The sequence below is a fragment of the Oryctolagus cuniculus genome, chromosome 8, assembly GCF_051225735.1.
Source record: "Oryctolagus cuniculus isolate XC-2025 breed Fujian yellow rabbit chromosome 8, ASM5122573v1, whole genome shotgun sequence".
NCBI classification, from domain to species: Eukaryota; Metazoa; Chordata; class Mammalia; order Lagomorpha; family Leporidae; genus Oryctolagus; species Oryctolagus cuniculus.
Window position 1 is genome coordinate 139,278,706 of NC_142874.1, and position 19,081 is coordinate 139,297,786.

General features: G+C 58.2%; 1 protein-coding gene across 15 annotated transcripts in view; it reads right to left on the reverse strand.

The window, feature by feature from the left end:
* The window catches only part of KIT (KIT proto-oncogene, receptor tyrosine kinase), a 69,390-nt gene that overhangs the window by 9,491 nt on the left and 40,818 nt on the right, over positions 1-19,081 (reverse strand). For 10 of the 15 annotated variants that reach the window (XM_070047086.2, XM_070047085.2, XM_089301740.1 and 7 more), the window contains 8 exons: positions 16,860-16,975; positions 5,401-5,515; positions 4,222-4,415; positions 2,890-2,996; positions 2,417-2,543; positions 2,138-2,242; positions 1,951-2,061; positions 615-765 (listed from right to left, as the gene is read on the reverse strand). In XM_070047086.2, the coding sequence (XP_069903187.2) occupies positions 615-765; positions 1,951-2,061; positions 2,138-2,242; positions 2,417-2,543; positions 2,890-2,996; positions 4,222-4,415; positions 5,401-5,515; positions 16,860-16,975 (1,026 nt within the window). 15 annotated transcript variants of the gene reach the window in all.

Genomic DNA, 19,081 nt, shown 5'->3' on the forward strand with positions numbered 1-19,081 from the left:
ACCGTTTCTCCTTAAGGAAACCCAGAGCCCTTCACACGTCACTGGGACTCATGCTATCCAGGGTGCGAGAGGCAGGTGCAGCTTTCCAAGGCGCTGGGGCAGCTCCGCCTTTTTACCGCGTGGCGAGCTCCAGGTGGGGGCCAAGTACACAGGGCCGGCTTGAGGGCGACGCCGGGAAGTGGACGTGGGGTGGGGGGGACGCCGGGAAGTGGACGTGGAGAGAGGGGCTCAGCGCTCCGTGCTGCTCTGCTGCAGGCCCAGGCTTTAGCACGGTCCCCTGGGAGCAGCGCCCCCTGTAGGCTCGGGGGCGTCAGGGCAAGTGCACGCAGGAACTGAGCTGTGCTAGGAGAACCAGGCCTAGAACCCACACAGGCTCACGGAGCAAAGTTCAGGAAAAAAAAGTTCAGGAAAAAAAAAAAGAGCCGAACTCTTAAGGTGACCGTGCTTTGCATCTTTCGAACCATTTGAACTGCCTGAACCGGTCACCACGGTTAAATAATCTAATAATTTCGATTTGGCACCTCCGGGTGCCTCAGTGTGTTTTTTCAAGAATCAGCCTTGATTGCGACCGCTAAGCGCCCGTCCACAGCTGCGACGCTGCAAGGCGGCCTTACCAGGACGGCTCCTTGGACTGCAGGAGGTTCTTGTAGAGGGCGGCTTCCCCGTGGTCCTCCTGCTTGGAGCAGATGAACGAATCCCGCTTTCTCCGCAGGAAGTTCAGGAGGTCCCCGTAGCAGCAGTACTCTGTAATGACCAGGGTGGGCCCTGCAAGCACAGGACACGGGCTGAGGGCACAGGACACGGGGCTGCGCCCCGGGTGACCCCGCCTCCGCCGGCACCCGCGGCACGTCACGGCAGCCACGGCCAGCTCCGGGCGGGGGCGGCGGTGGTCCCTGCACAATCATAGCAGCTGGGGGGGCAAAGCCCAACAGGCAAGGCCCTCTTCCCCCTGCCCAGGCGAGCTCAGTTCTTGGGGCCCAGGGTCCCCGGATGTACGTGTACAGGGAGGCTCCTGCCCTCATGGGGCAGCCGGCAGGGCAGAGCGGGACTGGCCACCTGGAGCGAGCCACACGCTGACCACCGCTGCTGGCAGAGCACTGGGTGCCCCGAACGCCTCCAGCTGTGGTCCTCACGTGGCAGGCAGCTAACTAGTGTGGGCGGATGCAGCTCACCCACGACTCCTGACACCTGCAGGGCCTGGGTGGACGTCACCGCAGGCTTCTCCACACCTGCGGGGGCAGCTAGACCCCAGGGCCTGCTGCAGACTGCCTGGATGGGACCCTCCACGGGGCTGCCGACTCTGCAGAAGTGACTCGGCACCGGAGAACTGGGAGAGCAGGGAGCGCGGGGCCCGTTCAAAATGCGGGTGTCCACAGCAATATTAGCCCCGATGACCAAACACGGCCCAGCAACGGGCAAGGCTCCAGGCCTCCCAGAGCCTTCCCTCGGCTCACCGGGACACAGTCCAGACGTTCGTGCCGGGGCCGCGTGGCACTGGCATCCCCGACTGGAGTCCCGGCTGCCCCGTTTCCCATCCAGCTCCCTGCTATGGCCTGGCAAGCCAGCGGATGGTGGCCCGAGTGCCTGGGCCCCTGCACCCATGTGGGAGACCCGGCTGAAGCGCCTGGCTCCGGCCTGGCCCAGCCCAGGCCGTGGTGGCCATCTGGGGAGTGAACCAGCAGACGGAACATCTCTCTCTTTCTCTTTCACATAAATCAATCTTAAAAAGAAATTTCTTTAGCACCAAAATGACCTCATCGTCCGGCTGTCCTTCCCACACCCTTCTTGGAGCGGGGTGACTGCCCTGGGTCCTGGGCTACGCGCCCCAGGGCAGCCTCGGCCGGCGCGGAGCAGGAACACGCCGCGAGCAGCCTCTAAGCGGGCCGCCTGACCCTCCTGCTGCGGGGCGAGGCGGGCGGGCAGGCGGGCGGGCGCACGGCGCGGCTTTACCTCCGACGGTGCAGGCTCCCAGGAGGTTCACGATGTTCATGTGATTCCCCAGGTAGCTCAGCACCTTGAGCTCGGACATGAGGGCTTCCCGCTCCGTCAGGTGGGCGCTCGCTGGAACGAAAAACGCCTGCTTGCGGCCAGGCCCACGGCTGGCGGCCCCCGGAGCCCAGCACACGCGGGGACTTACGTTTCAGCATCTTCACAGCGACGGTCATGGCCGCATCCGACTTGATCAGCCCGTAGGCCGTGGCCTCCACCACCTTCCCGAAGGCGCCGGCGCCCAGGGTCTTCCCTGCGAGAGGAACAGGACGGATGGGGACAGGGTCAGTGGTGGGGGCGGGGGCGGGCAGGGCTGCACATGGACGTGGCACCGCTGCGCCAGCCACAGCAGCCACCCGAGTTCCCTAAAGTCGCCGTCAGGTGCACGCGGACGGCTGGCGCGGAAAGCCCCCCGGCGCCCACTGACCAAAGCTCAGCCGACTCCTGGGAAACTCCCACTTGTGGTCGTAGGGAAGCTGCGTCGGGTCGATGTACACGTAGCTGTTGCCATTGATCTCCTCCACCACCTTCCACTGCACCTCGTACATGGGCTTCTGCGGGGACCGGGGCCCGCAGGTGAGCGGCTGGCCGCTGCCGCGCCCCGCCCCGCCCCCCCCCCGCCCCCCGCTCCACCCCACCCCACCCCCCGCCACGCCACGCCCCGCCCCTGCGCCCCGCCCTGCACCCTGCTCCACCCCACCCCACCCACCCCCGCCACGCCCCTGCGCCCCGCCCCCACATCATGCCCCGCCCGCTGCCGCGCCCCGCCCCACCCCCGTCCCGCCCCCCGCTCCACCCCACCCCACCCCTGCCCCGCCCCGCTCCACCCCACCCCCGCCACGCCATGCCCTGCCATGCCCCGCTCCACCCCGCCCCGGGCACGGACAGGCGGGCGCTCACCTGCAGGTACTTGTAGGTGAGGACCATGACGATGATGCACATGACGCCGGCCGTCACCACGAACCCCACCAACAGAGGTGTGAACAGGGTGTGCGCCTGGATCTGCTCTGGGGTGCGAGAGAAATGGGGGTGGGGGTGGGGGGTCACACCCTGGCCCCGGACGGGGTCCTGGACAGCCAGCGCCTGCCCGACAGCCGGGCGAGTCTTGGATCCTGGCCTTGGCGACGCCCCTCCCTTGCTCCTCAGACACATCTTCCCGGTGCCTCCACACCAGATGGCTGTGGGCAGGGGAGAGCTCTCCGCAGCCCAAGAGCACATCCCTGCCGCTTAGCAACGAACAACACCTGGATGCATCTGTGCCCCACCTCCCGGCATGGACACGATGGCTCGGGACCACGCAAGCCCCTTCCCCGCGCTCCTCCAACCCTGGGAGAACACAGCTCCCTGGCACCAGTCTTTGCCAACTGGCAAGAACAAACACCGAGGCCCTACCAGCCGGGGCGCCCAGCCTCTGCCCCACAGCTGGGTGCCCGTTCATCAGTCTGTCCACACTCAGGACCTGCTGGAGGGGCTCATGGCTGGGGAGCCGCCTAACACGACCTCCCAAGACACCGCGGACACTGCCTTCCAGAGACAGCGTCTCCCAGAGCGCTACAGTGACTCCTGTTAAATCACTGAGGTTGTAAATTGAATCCAAGATTTCAGCGGAGCCCATTTTGCCTAGGCAGAACGTGACTGCATGTGGTGTAGCAGGTTAAGCCTGCACTGCGGCACCGGTTCGAGTCCCGGCTGCTCCTCTTCCAATACAGCTCTCTGCTGTGGCCTGGGAAAGCAGTACAAGATGGCCCTAGTGCTTGGGTTCCTGTACCTGCGTGGGAGACCTGGAGGAAGCTTCTGGCTCTTGGATCCTGGCTTTGGATTGGTCCAGCTCTGGCCATTGGGACCATTTGGGGAGTGAACCAGCGGATGGAAGACCTCTCTCCCTCCCTCTCTCTGCCTCTCTACCTCTACCTCTTGAGTAAATAAATAAAATCTTAAAAAAAAAAAGTAAGTAAAGATAAAAGTGATTGCATTCCCCTTTTTTCCTCTGCCCATCTTAATGGAGTCAAGCTGTAAATATACAGTTACATAAAGACACACACACGCATGCACACACGTGAGTGAGTATATGACGGCATGGTAAAATCGGCCGAGGCAAAGTGGAACTTATCCACACTCTACGACAGATGGATGACGATGCGGTGGGATGGGTGTTATCAATCACATGGCCAGTGGGAACGGACTTAACAGAGCGTGAGCAATCCCCTGAAATTGGATTAAAGAGGAGTATACCTTTGCTGTTACCTTTAAGGGCAAAGTTGAAGTAGGCGGAGCTCTGGCCCGCGTCGTTGGACGCCCTGCACTCCACCGTGCCATTGTGCTTGAAGGCGCTCGAGTCGATGGCGCTCTGGACCACCGGCTTCCCGAAGGGCTGCTCCGACGCATTCTGGACCTGCACGGCCACCGGCCACACCGGCGCCGAGCACCTGTGGGCCGGAGCAGAGCCCCGCGGCCTGCGGTCAGCGGGCACGGAGCGGGCGGGAAAGGGGAGGCAGGCTTCGGAGTTCAACGCGGGCCACAATCCGACTCCCGCTCCCACTCCTGCTCCGTCCACGTCTGCCCAGTCCCGTGGACGCCCCGAGACTCGCCCCAGGCAGCTAACGCCCACGTTATGGGGGGGTGGTGGTGGTTACTGAACCAGCTGCCATGGGAGAGACCCCCGTGGGCCAGCAGAGCGAGGAAGGGGTGTGAACGGTGGAGAAGGGGCACAGGGTGGTGGTGCCCAAAACCGGGCAGAGCCGACCACCTGACTCGCAACGCCTCCAGCCCGTCGTGTGCCGGCTGCTCAGTCTGCCCCGACCACCCGCACAGCCAGAGAGTGGCTGCGACGTGGGCCTCCACCCATCTGTGCTAAGAGACTCGAGGCATGGGGCTTGCTTCCCCAGGGGCCTGGGACCCTCTTTATATCGGTCACGGCCATGTCCCCCGGTTGGCCGCGGCGACCAGGTCCCCGAGAAGCACCCGCGAGGCACCCGGTTCCAGACGTGCCCTGCTCAGGGAAACCCCGTTGCAAAGCTTGCGGACGCCATCCAGACTTTTTGGCAACTTGGCAATTAACTTGGGAGGTAATTTGTTCATGGTAATGACAGCCACATTTCCCACACACATTACCTCCTGTGTACAGAATGGAAATCGAATTACCCTGTCCTGGAAAATCGCTTTATCTACCTGCAGGCTAGAAATTGCATGATAAATCCAAAAAGATAACCACCCAAACAGACAAGTCGTTCAGTAATCATTTTTTAGCAAACAAAATTAATGTCGACCGAGAAAAATACAGCCATTATCCCCTTTCTGAAAAGGCACATAGAGAGGAAAAAAAATAATCAAAACAAAGCTTGAAAAAAAACCATCTGAAAACGCGTTTGGATTTCAAGTGAACGGCCGTTCTTTCAAGAATCAGCCTCTCACCTCTGCTCGGTTCCCAGACAGAAATACCAGTCTATGGTGGGCTCCGGGAATCCTGCTGCCTCACACTGCAGCACGCCGTTCACCAGTCTTTTGGAAGTCAGGATCTTTGGTTTCGCTGCAGGAAGAGAAACGGCCATACGTCAGACTGCTGGAAACCTCGCTCGGAGCCGAGGAACCTCCCGGGCTGCAGGGGCGCCCCAGGGGCCACGTGGCTCAAGGCGGAGGGCACGGCACGGAGAGGCGGATGCCAGGGTTCAGCCAAGACACACGTCCCACCTGCAGCTGCCCGGCCTACAGGCAAGGAGCCCCGGGACCTGTGAGCCGGGCGGTGGCTGACGTGGAAGGCGGGGGGACCCTGGGCCGGTGGCCACTTCCGGGAAGGGGACTGGAAAGGTTGTCTCTAAACAAGACCTGGGGATCCCTAACCATCCCAAGGATGGACATCTGTCTGCTCCAGGGATTCCCGCCAGTGGGGTGTCAAGCGGGTGCACCTGTCACAGGGTTTAAGTCATCGCGGGAACTGGAAGCCCTGCTCTCTCTTCTTGGAGGTGGTGCCGATATTGACAGAGCAGCTAAAACGCAGGAGAAACACTGCACGCGCCCTGGTAACTCCGATCTGTATTTCAAATGCAAAGCACGGACGGGAAATCAGCCCCCGAATTCTACTCATCCGCGCACGTCTGAACCCGGCTACAGACACCAAGAACGCACACGGCACCGGCGGGGGTGCCACTGCAATCAACGACCCTTAGCAATTTCAAATTCCTGCCGTTACCCAAGTGGCGGAGGATGAACCTGGGCACGGCTGCTCCAAGGCTCCAGCCCTTTGAGGAAGCCCAACTCGCCCTGAAGTGTCCTGATGGAGGGTAGGGGGTCGCAGCCTGCTTCCCTGGGGCGCCCGTGGGTTGGGCACAAGGGACACGTGTGCCGGCCCCCACGCCTGCCCGCCCTCTGCCCTCGGTCACACGGCTGAACCTGTCTCCTGACGCCTGCTTCCTTGGGGACAACAGTGCCCGGCTCACAGCAGACGCTGGGGCGGCCGCGTGGAACAGCACAGAGCACGCCAAGGCCGGGGCGCAGCCGGAAACCAACCCCTCACTGTGCACCAAGTCTGCTGTAGCTCAAGCTAACTGTATTTGTCTGAGATCACTATTCGCCGAGAGGCAGAGAGAGCCCCATCCAGACCTCCATGGGCAGCAGGGGGGCCCGTTCACGCGCCCCCCGCCCCCGGATGTGAATCAGCAGGCAGCTGGAACCAGTTCTGGACTCGGGGTAGTCCGACGGCTGACGAGGGGGCCGCAGCCGTGGGCCAAACGCTGACCCCTGATTGGCGTTTCCCAAAGACAGCGAGGTGACGTGTAAGGGTGTCGACCTGCCGTCCTCAAGCCCCCGCGAGGAAACACGGAGTGATCAGAGGCCTGGGAGGCTTCGCCACCCTCAGCAAGGGAACACGGACAAGTGACATCTCTGGAGAGCCCTGGCCGGGATCAGTGTCCATGCTCATGGCCCCCACCTGCCACTCAGCCTGGCCCTGCTGATGGGCAGGCGCTAGGCTCGCGCTCTCTCGCTCGCTCGCTCTCTCTCTCTCTCTCTCTCTCTCTCTCACACACACACACACACACACACACGCCGGCCAGTCTCCAAAGCCATGTCAAGGTGGGAGCAGCCTTGAGTCTGCTACGATGCCAGCTTCATGAATAGAGCAAGATGACGAGCCATCCTCTCGCGAAAGCATCCATCTGGTACGCTTCACTTAATTACCACGGGCAGCCGTGTAGACGTGCTGAGAAGTAGGACACAGCCCAGGGAGACGGTGGCCCCTTGGGAGACTGCCGGCGCCATACTCTGTGTCGCCCTGGCCCATTGAAGAGTCACCTCCCTTGCTGAGCCACCCCCAACTCCCGAGGCCAGTCAGTGGGTCTCCTCTCCCGGTTCCTGCCGCACGGAGTGCCTTACGCTGTGGTGCCAGATCCCAGGCTGCCTCCTCCATCGGACTGTCCCTTCTCCAGAGTGGGTGCATCGTCTCGCTGGCCCTCCCTCTGACTGCGGGACCCACTGCAGACACCCAGCCACACGCAAGCCACAAGATGGGGTCGGGAGAGCAGCCTGAAGGGGGCTTTCCGGGGGAGGGGGAACTCCTGCCACCGCTCTCGCAACAGAATAAGAACCCTCGTGGATGGGGCCGGCACTGTGGCATAGTGGGTGAAGCTGCCGCCACCTGCAGTGCCAGCATCCTATATGGGCGCCGGTTCGAGGTCCAGCTGCTCCACTTCCGATCCAGCCCTCTGCTGTGGCCTGGGAAAGCAGTAGAAGATGGCCCAAGTCCTTGGAGCCCTGCACCTGCATAGGAGACCTGGAAGAAGCTCCTGGTTCCTGGCTTCAGATTCGCGCAGCTTCGGCTGTTGCAGCCAATTGGAGAGTGAACCAGCAGCTTAAAGACTCTCTCTCTGCCTCTGCCTCTCTGTAACTCTGCTTTTCAAATAAATAAAACTTTGAATAAAAAAAAAAAAAAAAGAAAAAAGAAGAACCCTCGTGGAGGCCTGGCTGGGCGAATTTCTCTTTCAACACTGGGACTGCCACTTAACACTGAGTGGGAATTCTACGCAGAGTGGGTAGGGATAACGGGATGGGAACAGACCTCCCGCAGATGCACACCCACACTCCGCAATGTCACAACAGATCTGCAGCTGAAAGCGACACTAACACAAAGAGGAACAAAGGGAGCGGCCACCTTCAGACGCTGTGTCGGCAGCAGGCGCACGCAGAGTCCTATATTTTTCTAATTTTATGTTATAAGGAACATGTAGCCAAAAATAAGCCTCTAAAACCTTTTTAATTAAAAATTTGGAACGGCTCAAAGTTTTATAATCAGCTATGTCTTGCTCCGGTTGCGAGCGCTGTGAGAGCCAAGCCTTCCAGCGGGACACCTGGTGGCACTTGCCCTGCCGCCGAGGCTGGCCGCGATGCCGGCCGCCTGGCCTGCTTGCTGAGTGCTGGCTAACTGCGGTCCCAGGTGGGTCAGGACCCGAGGCGGGTTGAGCAGCTTTGGTCCGGTTGGGCTTGGAGCGCCCTAAGCACGTCTACGTGTGTCAGCATCACACAGGGAAGAGGTACAGCCCCCGGACCCATCTGCAGAGCTGCAGCAAGCCGAGGAGCTGACCCAACAACGCGCTTCCTAAAAATAATTTTAAAAAGAGCTCCTTCGAGAAACCGCTCGCAAGGCCAGGGCTAGAACGAGGCAGGAGAAGCACCGGCGGGGGGGTGAAGTCACAGAAGGCAAGTCCCTCCTCTCTCACCAGTCCTGCCCCCTGCCCGGTGCTGGGAGACCACCCCCCGCCCAGCGGCAGTGACACCAGCAGCGTGGGCTACACCCCACGAGTGGCATTGTGAAAATGTTTCCTGCATAAAGAATGAGCTAGGTGGGAATCGGATTCCTGAACGTGAAAACCTGGCTCACCCGCAGCTTATAAGGGCCTCCGTGCACCGCGCGCGGCATTAAATGTACGTTTTGCTTTTAAAGATAGGTCAGCTCTGTACGACTCTGCCGGTGAGGCCCGAGCGCGGATTCTCGGCTGCTCCGCGAGGAGCGTTCCCTAATTCCTCCCAAGCTGGAGCTGCAGATAAGCCTGTGCGATGTGCAGGTCCTGCCTTCCCCGTGCGGAGAAAGGAAAGGTTCTCCGACTTCCCAAGGACAGCGGGTTCGAGTCGCTCTGGCGTCTCCAGCAACGCCGATGGCCGGCGTGCAGGCAGTCACCTTTGGAGAACGCGCTGTGTGTGCAGCTCAAAAGCCTGAGCAGCCCCTGCCTTATTCCCCAGATTGTAATCCTGGAAAACACTCCCTTGCACCACCATCCGCGCCACACAGAAGGCAAGAACAAAATGAGTTTCAAGGATAACGAGAGCTGGCAGCCGAGGGCTGGGGGGAGACACGCGAGGAATTGGCCCCAGGGCGGGGGGGCAGGGGAGGTGTTTCTAGAAGTCTCTCCTCTCCCGGAACCGCCCCACCAACCCCTCTCTCCCCATACCCACACTTGCTCTCATCAGCAGGACAAAGAACACAGACCGGAGTCTGCAAATAGCACTAAGCAGAGAGGGGCCGGAGGCTGAACTTGGCTTTGCACAACTCCAGGCTGGCGCTCCAGCGATTTGTCCCTGCCCTGGTTATTATCTGGGTGAAGGCGACATTCCTGCCATAATGCTGTTTAATAAAGGAATTAAAATCGGCTGAAACAGCAATATGAAAATAACTCAAGTTGGCTTCCACTTATTAAAGGGGCTATCACAGTTTTTAAAAATCCCCCACATGCATATTTTGCATATAAACAGTGGCACTATGCTGTTCCCGTGACACGGGGCTGATGGATGCTGACATGTGAGTTTTCTATCCTCATGTGTCCTGAAATCTCCCCGATTTTTTATCAACTATTTAAGTCCCAGTTTGTGAGTCATTTAAAACCGGGCAGCAGTCTGAATCTGGTCCATGGGCTGTGGTTGGCCGAGCCCTCCCTAAAGTCTGCCAGCGGTTAAGACGTCAGCCTCCCATATCCGACTGCAAGGGTTCAAGTCCCGGCTCCGCTCGTGAACCCAGCTTCCAGCTGATGCACACCCCGGGGGGCAGGAGGTGCCACCCACCCAGGAGACCCGGATGCAGGTCCTGGCTCTGAGCTTCAGTCCGGATGGGGGCATCTGCGGGGTGAATCGGCAGGTGGCAGGTCTGTCCCTGTGTCTCTCTGCTTCACACAATAATAAACAAGAGAAGCAATAATAAGAGAAACGGATCTCTCCATCCGAGATGAAGTTGCAAACGCGATGCCTGCTTGGATGCTGGCTTTGGCACAGCCCAGCCCGGTGGGTGGGGGCTGGGCCAGCGGTGCAGCTCGGGGCAGGCCAGGGATGAGCCACAGCTTCCCGACTCCGCGAAAGTGGCTGGCTCGCTCTGTCACATGACTCAGAAGTGGAAAAGTCCCGCTCCTAACCCTGGATCTGTTTAAATTACAGGTGGCCCCCCGGGCGTCTGTGCACAAAGGGGCTACCCGGATATGAACACACACACACACACACACGGCTCCCCAGGCTCAGCCTCAATCCAGGCCACCCCACAGTCCACGGGGTCACAGGCCCAAATCTGCTTCTCCCACTCCTCCAACCACATACACGGGCTGCGAGGGGGTGGCCAGCTGGTGCAGATGGGCTCTGGTGCGTCTAAGCTGGGCGTGATGTGTGCAGGTGACGGGGACACGCTCGGTCCCTCAGCGCCACCTCTGTTCAGTCCTCCCAGGAGAGACGAGCACCTGGCTCTCCTGGAACAGCAGGTGCCATATCCTCTCCCCACCCCCGCCCCACCCCTGCCCCGCCCCGCCTCTGCCGATTCACACGTCTCGAACAGTTTTGCTTCCACAGGGATACTCTTTATAAACCAAAAGGGACCAGAGCGCATCACAGCAAACACAACACTCACAATTCCCAAGCAATTTGAGAACAAAAACCCATTTCAAGTTCAGGAAGAGAAAACACAAACACTGCCAGGGAGATCGACTGACCCGGCGTCACCTACACAGACGCGCGCGGGAAGACGAGCCACTGTGTCCACGCGGCTTCACGCCCGCGCGGGACTGAAACAGCTCCCTGTGCTCACCACGGCCTCCCTGCCACCGCAGAGGACGACAGGAGAGTGTGGGTGGCGACCTTGCCAGCTGCCAGCAAGGTCGCCCATTCGCGATTAAACGAGATAATTGCCAACATTAAACTTGCGTCTGACAGGTTCTTTGCAAATTCAGTGTCGGGCTTGTCTCGTCCCACGGTGGCTCCATCCTTCATCAGACACCACCTAAAGGAGTCAGGAAAGACCACCCCCGGGGGCTGGCAGATAACTGCTTTACCGCAGAGGAAGACGTTCTCCACAGTAAAACAGGGAATGCAGCTTCCGTGCACAAACCCTCCGTGGACTGTCTGGAGGAACAGCGATGATGAGGGACGTTACTGACCGTGAACTACAGAATGCAAACGGCGGCTGCCGCTGCGGCACCTGCAACCTCCATCCCCGCATCCGCATGCAGATTCAAGTCCCAGCTCCTGGGCTTCTGGCCCAGCCCCTGCTAATGCGCCTACAAACGCAGCGGCAGACATAGCTCTGGGCTCCCGGCTTCAGCCTGGCCCAGCCCTGACCAATGGGGTCATTTGGGGAGTGAACCAGCAGGTGGAAGATCGATCGCGCTCTCTCTGTCACTCTGCCTTTCACAGAAATCAATCTCTTTTTTGAAAATTTCAAATAAAATTTCAGTTACACGTAAGACAAGAGTAGAATTTCGCTCAGGGGTTAGGTTGGCTACACCCATGTGTTGGAGCTGCCAGGTTCAAACCCCAGCTTCCCGCCAACACAGACCTGGGGGTCAGCAAGAATGCCTCCACTCAGTGGACCCCTGCCGCCCATGGGGGAGACCTGAGTTGCACTCTGGCTTCCGGCTCTGGTCCAGCCTGGACCCAGCCCTTGTGGTCACTTGGGGGGTGAATTAGCAGACAGGAGTTCTCTCTCTCTCTCTCTCTCTACCTATCTCTTTCTCTGTCTCTGAAATACATTTCAAAAAGTTGATGGAGGCTGGCATTGTAGCACAGTGGGCTAAGCCCCCACCAGCAGTGTGGGAATCCTATATGGGCACCAGTTTGTGTCCCGGCTGCTCCTCTTCCGATCCAGCTCTCTGCTGTGGCCTGGGAAAGCAGAGGAAGATGGCCCAAGTGCTTGGGCCCTGCACCCACGTGGGAGACCCAGGAGAAGCTCCTGACTTCAGATCTACCCAGCTCTGGCCCGCTGTGGCCATCTGGGGAGTGAGCCAGCAGATGGTAGACCTCTCTCTAACTCTACCTCTCAAATAAATAAAATCTTTTTTTTTTTTTTAATTTTTGACAGGCAGAGTGGACAGTGAGAGAGAGAGAGAGAGAGAAAGGTCTTCCTTTGCCGTTGGTTCACCCTCCAATGGCCGCCGCGGCCAGCGCGCTGCGGCTGGCGCACCGTGCTGATCTGAAGGCAGGAGCCAGGTGCTTCTCCTGGTCTCCCATGGGGTGCAGGGCCCAAGCACTTGGGCCATCCTCCACTGCACTCCCTGGCCACAGCAGAGAGCTGGCCTGGAAGAGGGGCAACCGGGACAGAATCTGGAGCCCCGACCGGGACTAGAACCCGGTGTGCCAGCGCTGCAGGCAGAGGATTAGCCTAGTGAGCAGCGGCACCGGCCCAATAAAATCTTTTTAAAAAACATTTTTTGCTGGTTTTTATTTTTGCTTACACGTTTTCAAACTTTTCTCTCCATCTCCTAACATCATCTAACAAGAAAAAACATCACTTAAGAACCTACACAGACCAACAGTGGCACAAACCTGCCCCCGTCCTGGTACTGTGGTAGCCTTATGGAACCTCTGAAAAGCAAGCCAACCAGTCAGAAGGGAGTTCTTTCCGCTCAGCCCTGGCTCTGGTTAATATTCAGGAATTCCACTTATTTAACACAGAATTGATTGCGCCCAGAGAACAGGTGCCATAAACAAAACCTCTCACAGCAAAACTCACTGATCAAATGTGCCCGTGGCAAAGTCCTCAGGCCCCCAAGGACGGCTGGGACATGCTTCTGGAAGGTCCTACTATTTTTCCTAAATGATACAGAAAGAACTAGACGGCTCCTACCTTCCAAAAGCGGTAAGGACCCAGCGGCTCTGCTTGTGCGCTCGCCCCGTCTCACGTGGGATGACTTCCTCGCTGGTACTCAAGGCTGGCAGGTGGGTGACCCAGGCGGCTGGCAGGCAGTCCAGAGCCACCCACACGGCTGGCTGCCCAGGTGTCCCCTCGCTGATGGCAAATGACGGCTGCCCATGCGCCTCCCTAGCGCTGTATCAGCCACCTGTACCTGATTTAACTGTGACCGAAACTACGTCAGACACACACAAGACAGCTCGGGCCTTGCCAGTGAGGCCAGACAGGACGTCCCCATCCAGGGAGGGCGAGACTCCGGGCGCTGTGTGATGGACCGCTAACTGCCACAGTGATGAGATGCGGGAATTGGAGACAAGACCTTATTCCCCGTTCCCCTGTTTCTCAACCCCCTGTGAACACCCGGGAGTGGAACTGGACTCTGTGGAACACGCTCCCCATGCAGGGCCTGTGATGATGGGGAAGCCAAGCCCTGCATGTCGCATGTGAGCCCCCCTGCTCCCTCCACCCAAAGGACTGAAGAGAGGGGGCTGCCCCCTGTGACACAGGCATCCATGTGGGTGCTGGTTCGAGTCCCAGTTGCTCCACTTCCAATCCAGCTCCCTGATAATGCACCTGGGAAAGCAGTGGAGGACGGCCCAAGTACTAGGGCCCTGCACCCACGTGGGAGACCTGGAAGTAGCTCCTGACTCCTGGCTTCAGCCTGGCCAGGCCCTGATGGTTGCAGCCATTTCAAGAATGAATCAGAGGGGCCAGTCTGTGGCACAGTGGGTTAACGCCCTGGTCTGAAGCGCCGGCATCCCATATGGGCGCTGGTTCGAGTCCCAGCTGCTCCACTTGCGATCCAGCTCTCTGTTATGGCCTGGGAAAGCAGTAGAAAACGGCCCAAGTCCTTGGGTCCCTGCACCCACACGGAGACCTGGAAGAAGCTCCTGGCTCTGGATCGGCCCAGCTCTGGCCATTGCGGCCATCTGGGGAGTGAACCAGCAGACGAACGACCTCTCTTTCTACGTGTCTCTCACTCTACCTCTACTCTGTAACTCCACCTCTCAAATAAAAAGAAAAAAGAATGATTCATGGGATAGAGAGAGAGAGAGTGTGTGTGTGTGTAACTTGGCCTTTCAAATAAATAAATATTACAAAATAAAAAAGGTTGGCGAGAGATCTATTATGACCCCTGAATACAGCTTGCACATATTTTTGGAAATGCTATCAGATAAGATTTTGAAGCAACATTTTAAAGGTAATTAGATCTTGGAAAAATCATCCCGAAGCCTTAGGAAAACAGCTGAAGAATAGTATCAATCAATAATTTCTTTGAAATTAGATGCCAAAACACACACACTACATATGTACTTGGCTGATTACTACTGAAGTTCACTGTAGAGATTATTACTCATTCAAGAAATAACGGACGGCCGGGGAGAGAGCCAAGTGCACGGCTGGCCTTGCCTTCCGCCCTCGATCTGGGACAAACCTTCCTCTCTGGCACTGCACGCAACCCAGGAGCCCACCAAGCACGTCCACACGGACGGGGTCACGTCCTCAGGATTTGGAACTCTATTTTCTTCCCCGATGACCCTCTTCACTCAGGAATCTCTAGCATGTCAGGGCCAAGAATTTGATGTCTACAGACACAGTCCTCGCCAAGCAACCCCAAGAGTAACTACGGCAACGCGAAGAATCACCGCTTCTCCAAGTTCTGCTTTGCGTTTCAAAGACGACTCCCCTGGGCTCCCCTGCACCTGCCACGCAGAGACAGCAGGCAGTGCATCTGAGGACGGTCAGAGAGTGCCCCTGCATCCCTGAGCCCAGCTCACGGCCCCAGCCTGCCACGGCGTGGCTGGCGGCTGAGGCGGCACTAAGACATGGTCAAGCCTAACTGTTTACCCATGTCATCACCCTCCTTACAGAAACTGCCAGGCTATGACTTCCGAAGCCATTAAAGCACCCCCTCCCCACCACCACCAGGGACACACACACACTCCTCAGACTCAAATCTACGCCTGGGATTTTCAAAGCAAATGGCCTTCTTAAGCACCGAATGTCAGGATTCTTCGCTAGCGTGTCTCACGGCCGAAGCCATTAAACAATTATCTGTCAGAGTCGCTGACTCAAGGCAGCCCGAATTTCTGCCGTCACCTGCGTCCTTTTCACCAAGTCCAGTGTTTTGTGGAATGCAGTCCCCCTCATGCTTTGGGGCTGAGCTTAGCGAGAGAATCAGCCACACAGCAGACCCGCACCCGGAACCACTTCAGCCATAATATTGCCAAAACAGCCATATCGGAGCCGGCCCCCCCCCCCTTTTTTTTTTTTGACAGGCAGAGTGGACAGAGAGAGAGACAGAGAGAAAGGTCTTCCTTTGCCGTTGGTTCACTCTCCAATGGCCGCCGCGGCTGGCGCGCTGCGGCCAGCGCACCGCGCTGATCCGATGGCACGAGCCAGGTACTTCTCCTGGTCTCCCATGGGGTGCAGGGCCCAAGGACTTGAGCCATCCTCCACTGCACTCCCTGGCCACAGCAGAGAGCTGGCCTGGAAGAGGGGCAACCGGGACAGAATCCGGTGCCCCAACCAGGACTAGAACCCGGTGTGCCGGCGCCGCAAGGCGGAGGATTAGCCTATTGAGCCGCAGCGCCGGCCCGGCCTTTATGTTTTAAACATGTTTTAAAATGATTTTAGCTGTCGATTTTAAAATGGGACACTAAGAGACCGTGACTTATAAAAGTAACCAGAATTTTTCAATCGCTGTCCCCCCAAAACCATCACCAATCCCCTAAGCTTACCTACGAGGAGGAGCCGGGCGCGCCTCACCTGCCGGTGCAGGGTTCACACGGAGGCGCTCAGCTGTCATTGCGGAAGCGAGACAAACGCCTGCCGCCAGTTTAGTGACGTCCACGAAGAGCCTCACCCGGGGCGACAGAGCCTGCGCCGTCCCCACCAGCACCTCCCATGGTCTACCCGGCTCTGCGGAAGCTCCCTTGAAAGGCTGGGCTCTGAGCTCAGGCACGCCTGGATGACGGACCCCCGAGCCCCTCCCGGGGGGCACAGCCCGTGTCGGTGCATCAGGGACCCCAGCAAGGAGCAGACGCGCTCAATTACACAAAGCGTGACCCCCATGATCCGAACTCCCGCTAACATCTTGTTCGCAAAGCAGGGTTTTGGAAACACGGACACAGACCAAAGACTTCCAAGTGGCAGTGACATCCCTGAGCAGAGCTCCCCATGTGACCAGCGGGCAGCGTGCAAGCTCCTTCAGGTTCCCGACTCCCCCGCCACGCCGGACACGGAGCTCTGGGCACATGCCCGACACCGTTCTCTAGAGCTGTGGGGGTGCCAGTGAGAGGGCTGGGACCTGCAGGGCTCGGCTATCCAGGGTGTGGCCGCGGCAGCCCCCCATCCTCACCACCTGCTGTGTTCTCCCAATACACCCGCACGGTACTCACTAGGGACCCAGGGCTTCACAGTATCTCTGTCCCTCGACGCACCCTGGCCCAGCTCCACCCAACACCCCACAGCGCCCCCAACAACTGCTGCTTTCCCATTCTCTGGACAGCTCCTGTTTGCGTCCAAGGTGTCTCTCGGAACCGTGGCCAGGGCAATGTAGGACAAGGAATCAGCTCTCTTCTCACCACCAAACCACAAGGTCGTGGTCAAGGGCAAGTCTATCATGAAACATTATTTACACAGCACACGGGGAGCTCGGCACCAGGGCTATCACAAAGCTAAAACAACAAATGTGAAGACAAGGAGGCTTCGAGCCACTTACTGTTCACGTAAACGTTAAAGGCCACGGAAGCGTTGACATCAGCATTGGACACGAGAAACGTGTAGGTGCCGGCCTCGCTCCCCTTCAGTCTGGTCAGGTGCAGCTTGCTCACGTATCTGAAAAGCAGACAAGAAATCAGCCCCCTGGGGAAGCCCTGGCCTGCCTCAGGGGCGGGGGAGATGGCCCAGTGAATTCAGTGTCCCCCCCGACCCTCCTAAGCAAACACACGCCCGGTGTCGGTGTGGGACAAGCGCCTGTGCGTGCAAAGCCTGCCTTGGTGCACAGAGGCCTCCCAGGCCCTGCAGCCCCGGGTGCTCTCACGGCCACTTCCTCCTCTGCCCACAGCACCCTGACCTCAGCCGACCCCCCCCACGCAGCCCCACTTCTGCTCTGCCTCCTGCCCAACCTCAGCTGCACTCCTGGCTGCAGGGGTGTGTGAGGTGGTACAGGCACGCCGGCACCCCCCCCCCCCGCCCACAATCCACCTGCAGGGTGCTCATTCCCCTCCTGCAATCTTTACCTGCCTCCCACGCTGCTACCTCCCCCTGTTGGGGGGGTGCAGCTCACAATGCCTCACCCCTGCAATCCTCCCTCCCCTCCCCACCAGGGAGGGCCCTCGGGAGCTTAACCCTGCTTAGAAGTGGCCAGGCCAGGTCTACAGCCCAGGAGCCCTGCTCAGAGCCCCTGCCCCCGCCCAGCAAGTCTGAGAGTCTCCCCCTCCATCCCTTCATAAACCTTCAATTCCACCTTCAGGGGAACGGGAACCAAGACACCTCTTACCTGGGCTCCCACTGTCAACGCTGAATCGGACAAACCCCACAGTGGACCTGGGAACACCACCAGGGGTGTGTCCAGGCCCTCCCACCCCCAACCACCTAGTCCCATCGAAAAGGGGGCTGAAAAGGGGGCTGAAACCCCTCCCGACTCGGCCCTGCTCCCTCCAAGCCTTAGAGCAGGCCGTTACCACCTCTCAGCCAGAGTTGCCTACAGCTCTGCACTGAGAAAATCCACAAACTCCACCCAGCCGTGGGCTCCTGGCCAATTACTTCACTGCTGCCTGCCTCAGCTCCCTCTTCCTGAAACCACGCAGGAAACAGGAGTGCTTAAGGCAGACTCACAGAATGACAATCGCTTTAAGTAGCACTCTGACCTCAGAATCAGCCCTTAAGGCTTCTGGTCTGGCTGAAAAGCCCATGGGAGCATTTCAGGTATGGAAAGCCAAGACACTGGCAAAAAATGTTCTACATGAAGGACCTCAGTGGGTGAGACCCCAGTGGAAAGAAGGGGCCATCAAAGAAGGATGTACTATTCTCTGAAGGGAGGAGAGAACTTCCACTGTGCTTATGGCCTTGTCCAAATACTGACGGAGTCTGTGGAGTCATAGGCTTCCATAGCCTAGGCAGCTCCCATCAAGAGCCTCGGGTGATCACTGACATCATACATAAGAGTGTTGATTGTTAAATTAACAACAGGAGTCACTGCGCACTAACTCCCCATGCAGGACCTCTGTCTTCAGTGAGTTGTGTTACAAGAGTTGACTGTAAAACTAGTTCTCAAACAGTTTTGTGTGTGTGTGGTATGTGTGCAAATTGTTGAAATCTTTACTTAGTATAGAGTTGGTCTTCTGTGAACAAAGTTAACTGAAAAGAATCTTAGTGGAGAATGGGTCTGGGAAAGAGAGAGGGAGGAGGAGGAGGGGTGGGAGTGAGGGTGAGAGGACTGGTATAATGGAAATAATCACTATATTCCTAAAGTTGTACTTATGAAATTTGTATTTCTTAAAAAATAAATTAAAAAAAGAAATGTATAAAGTTTATATTCCTTAAATAAAAGGTTTCTGGAGGGAAAAATTAGTAACTGAAAAAAAGGGGGCTGGAGCTGTGGCAAAGTGGGTAAAGCCGCCACCTGCAGTGCCGGCATCCCATATGGGCACTGCTTTGAGTCCTGGCTGCTCCACTTCTGATCCAGCTCTCTGCTATGGCCTGGGAAAGCAGTGGAAGATGGCCCAAGTCCTTGGGCCCCTGCACACATGTGGGAGACCCAGAGCAAGCTCCTGGCTCCTGGTTCCAGACTGGGGCAGCTTCAGACATTGAGGCCAGTTGGGGAGTAAACCAGTGAATGGAAGACCAACAGACCGACCGATCTCTCTCTCTCTGACTTTCATATAAATAAATAAATAATAAAGAAAAAGATGTGGGGACATTTTGGATTTCAGGTGTTCA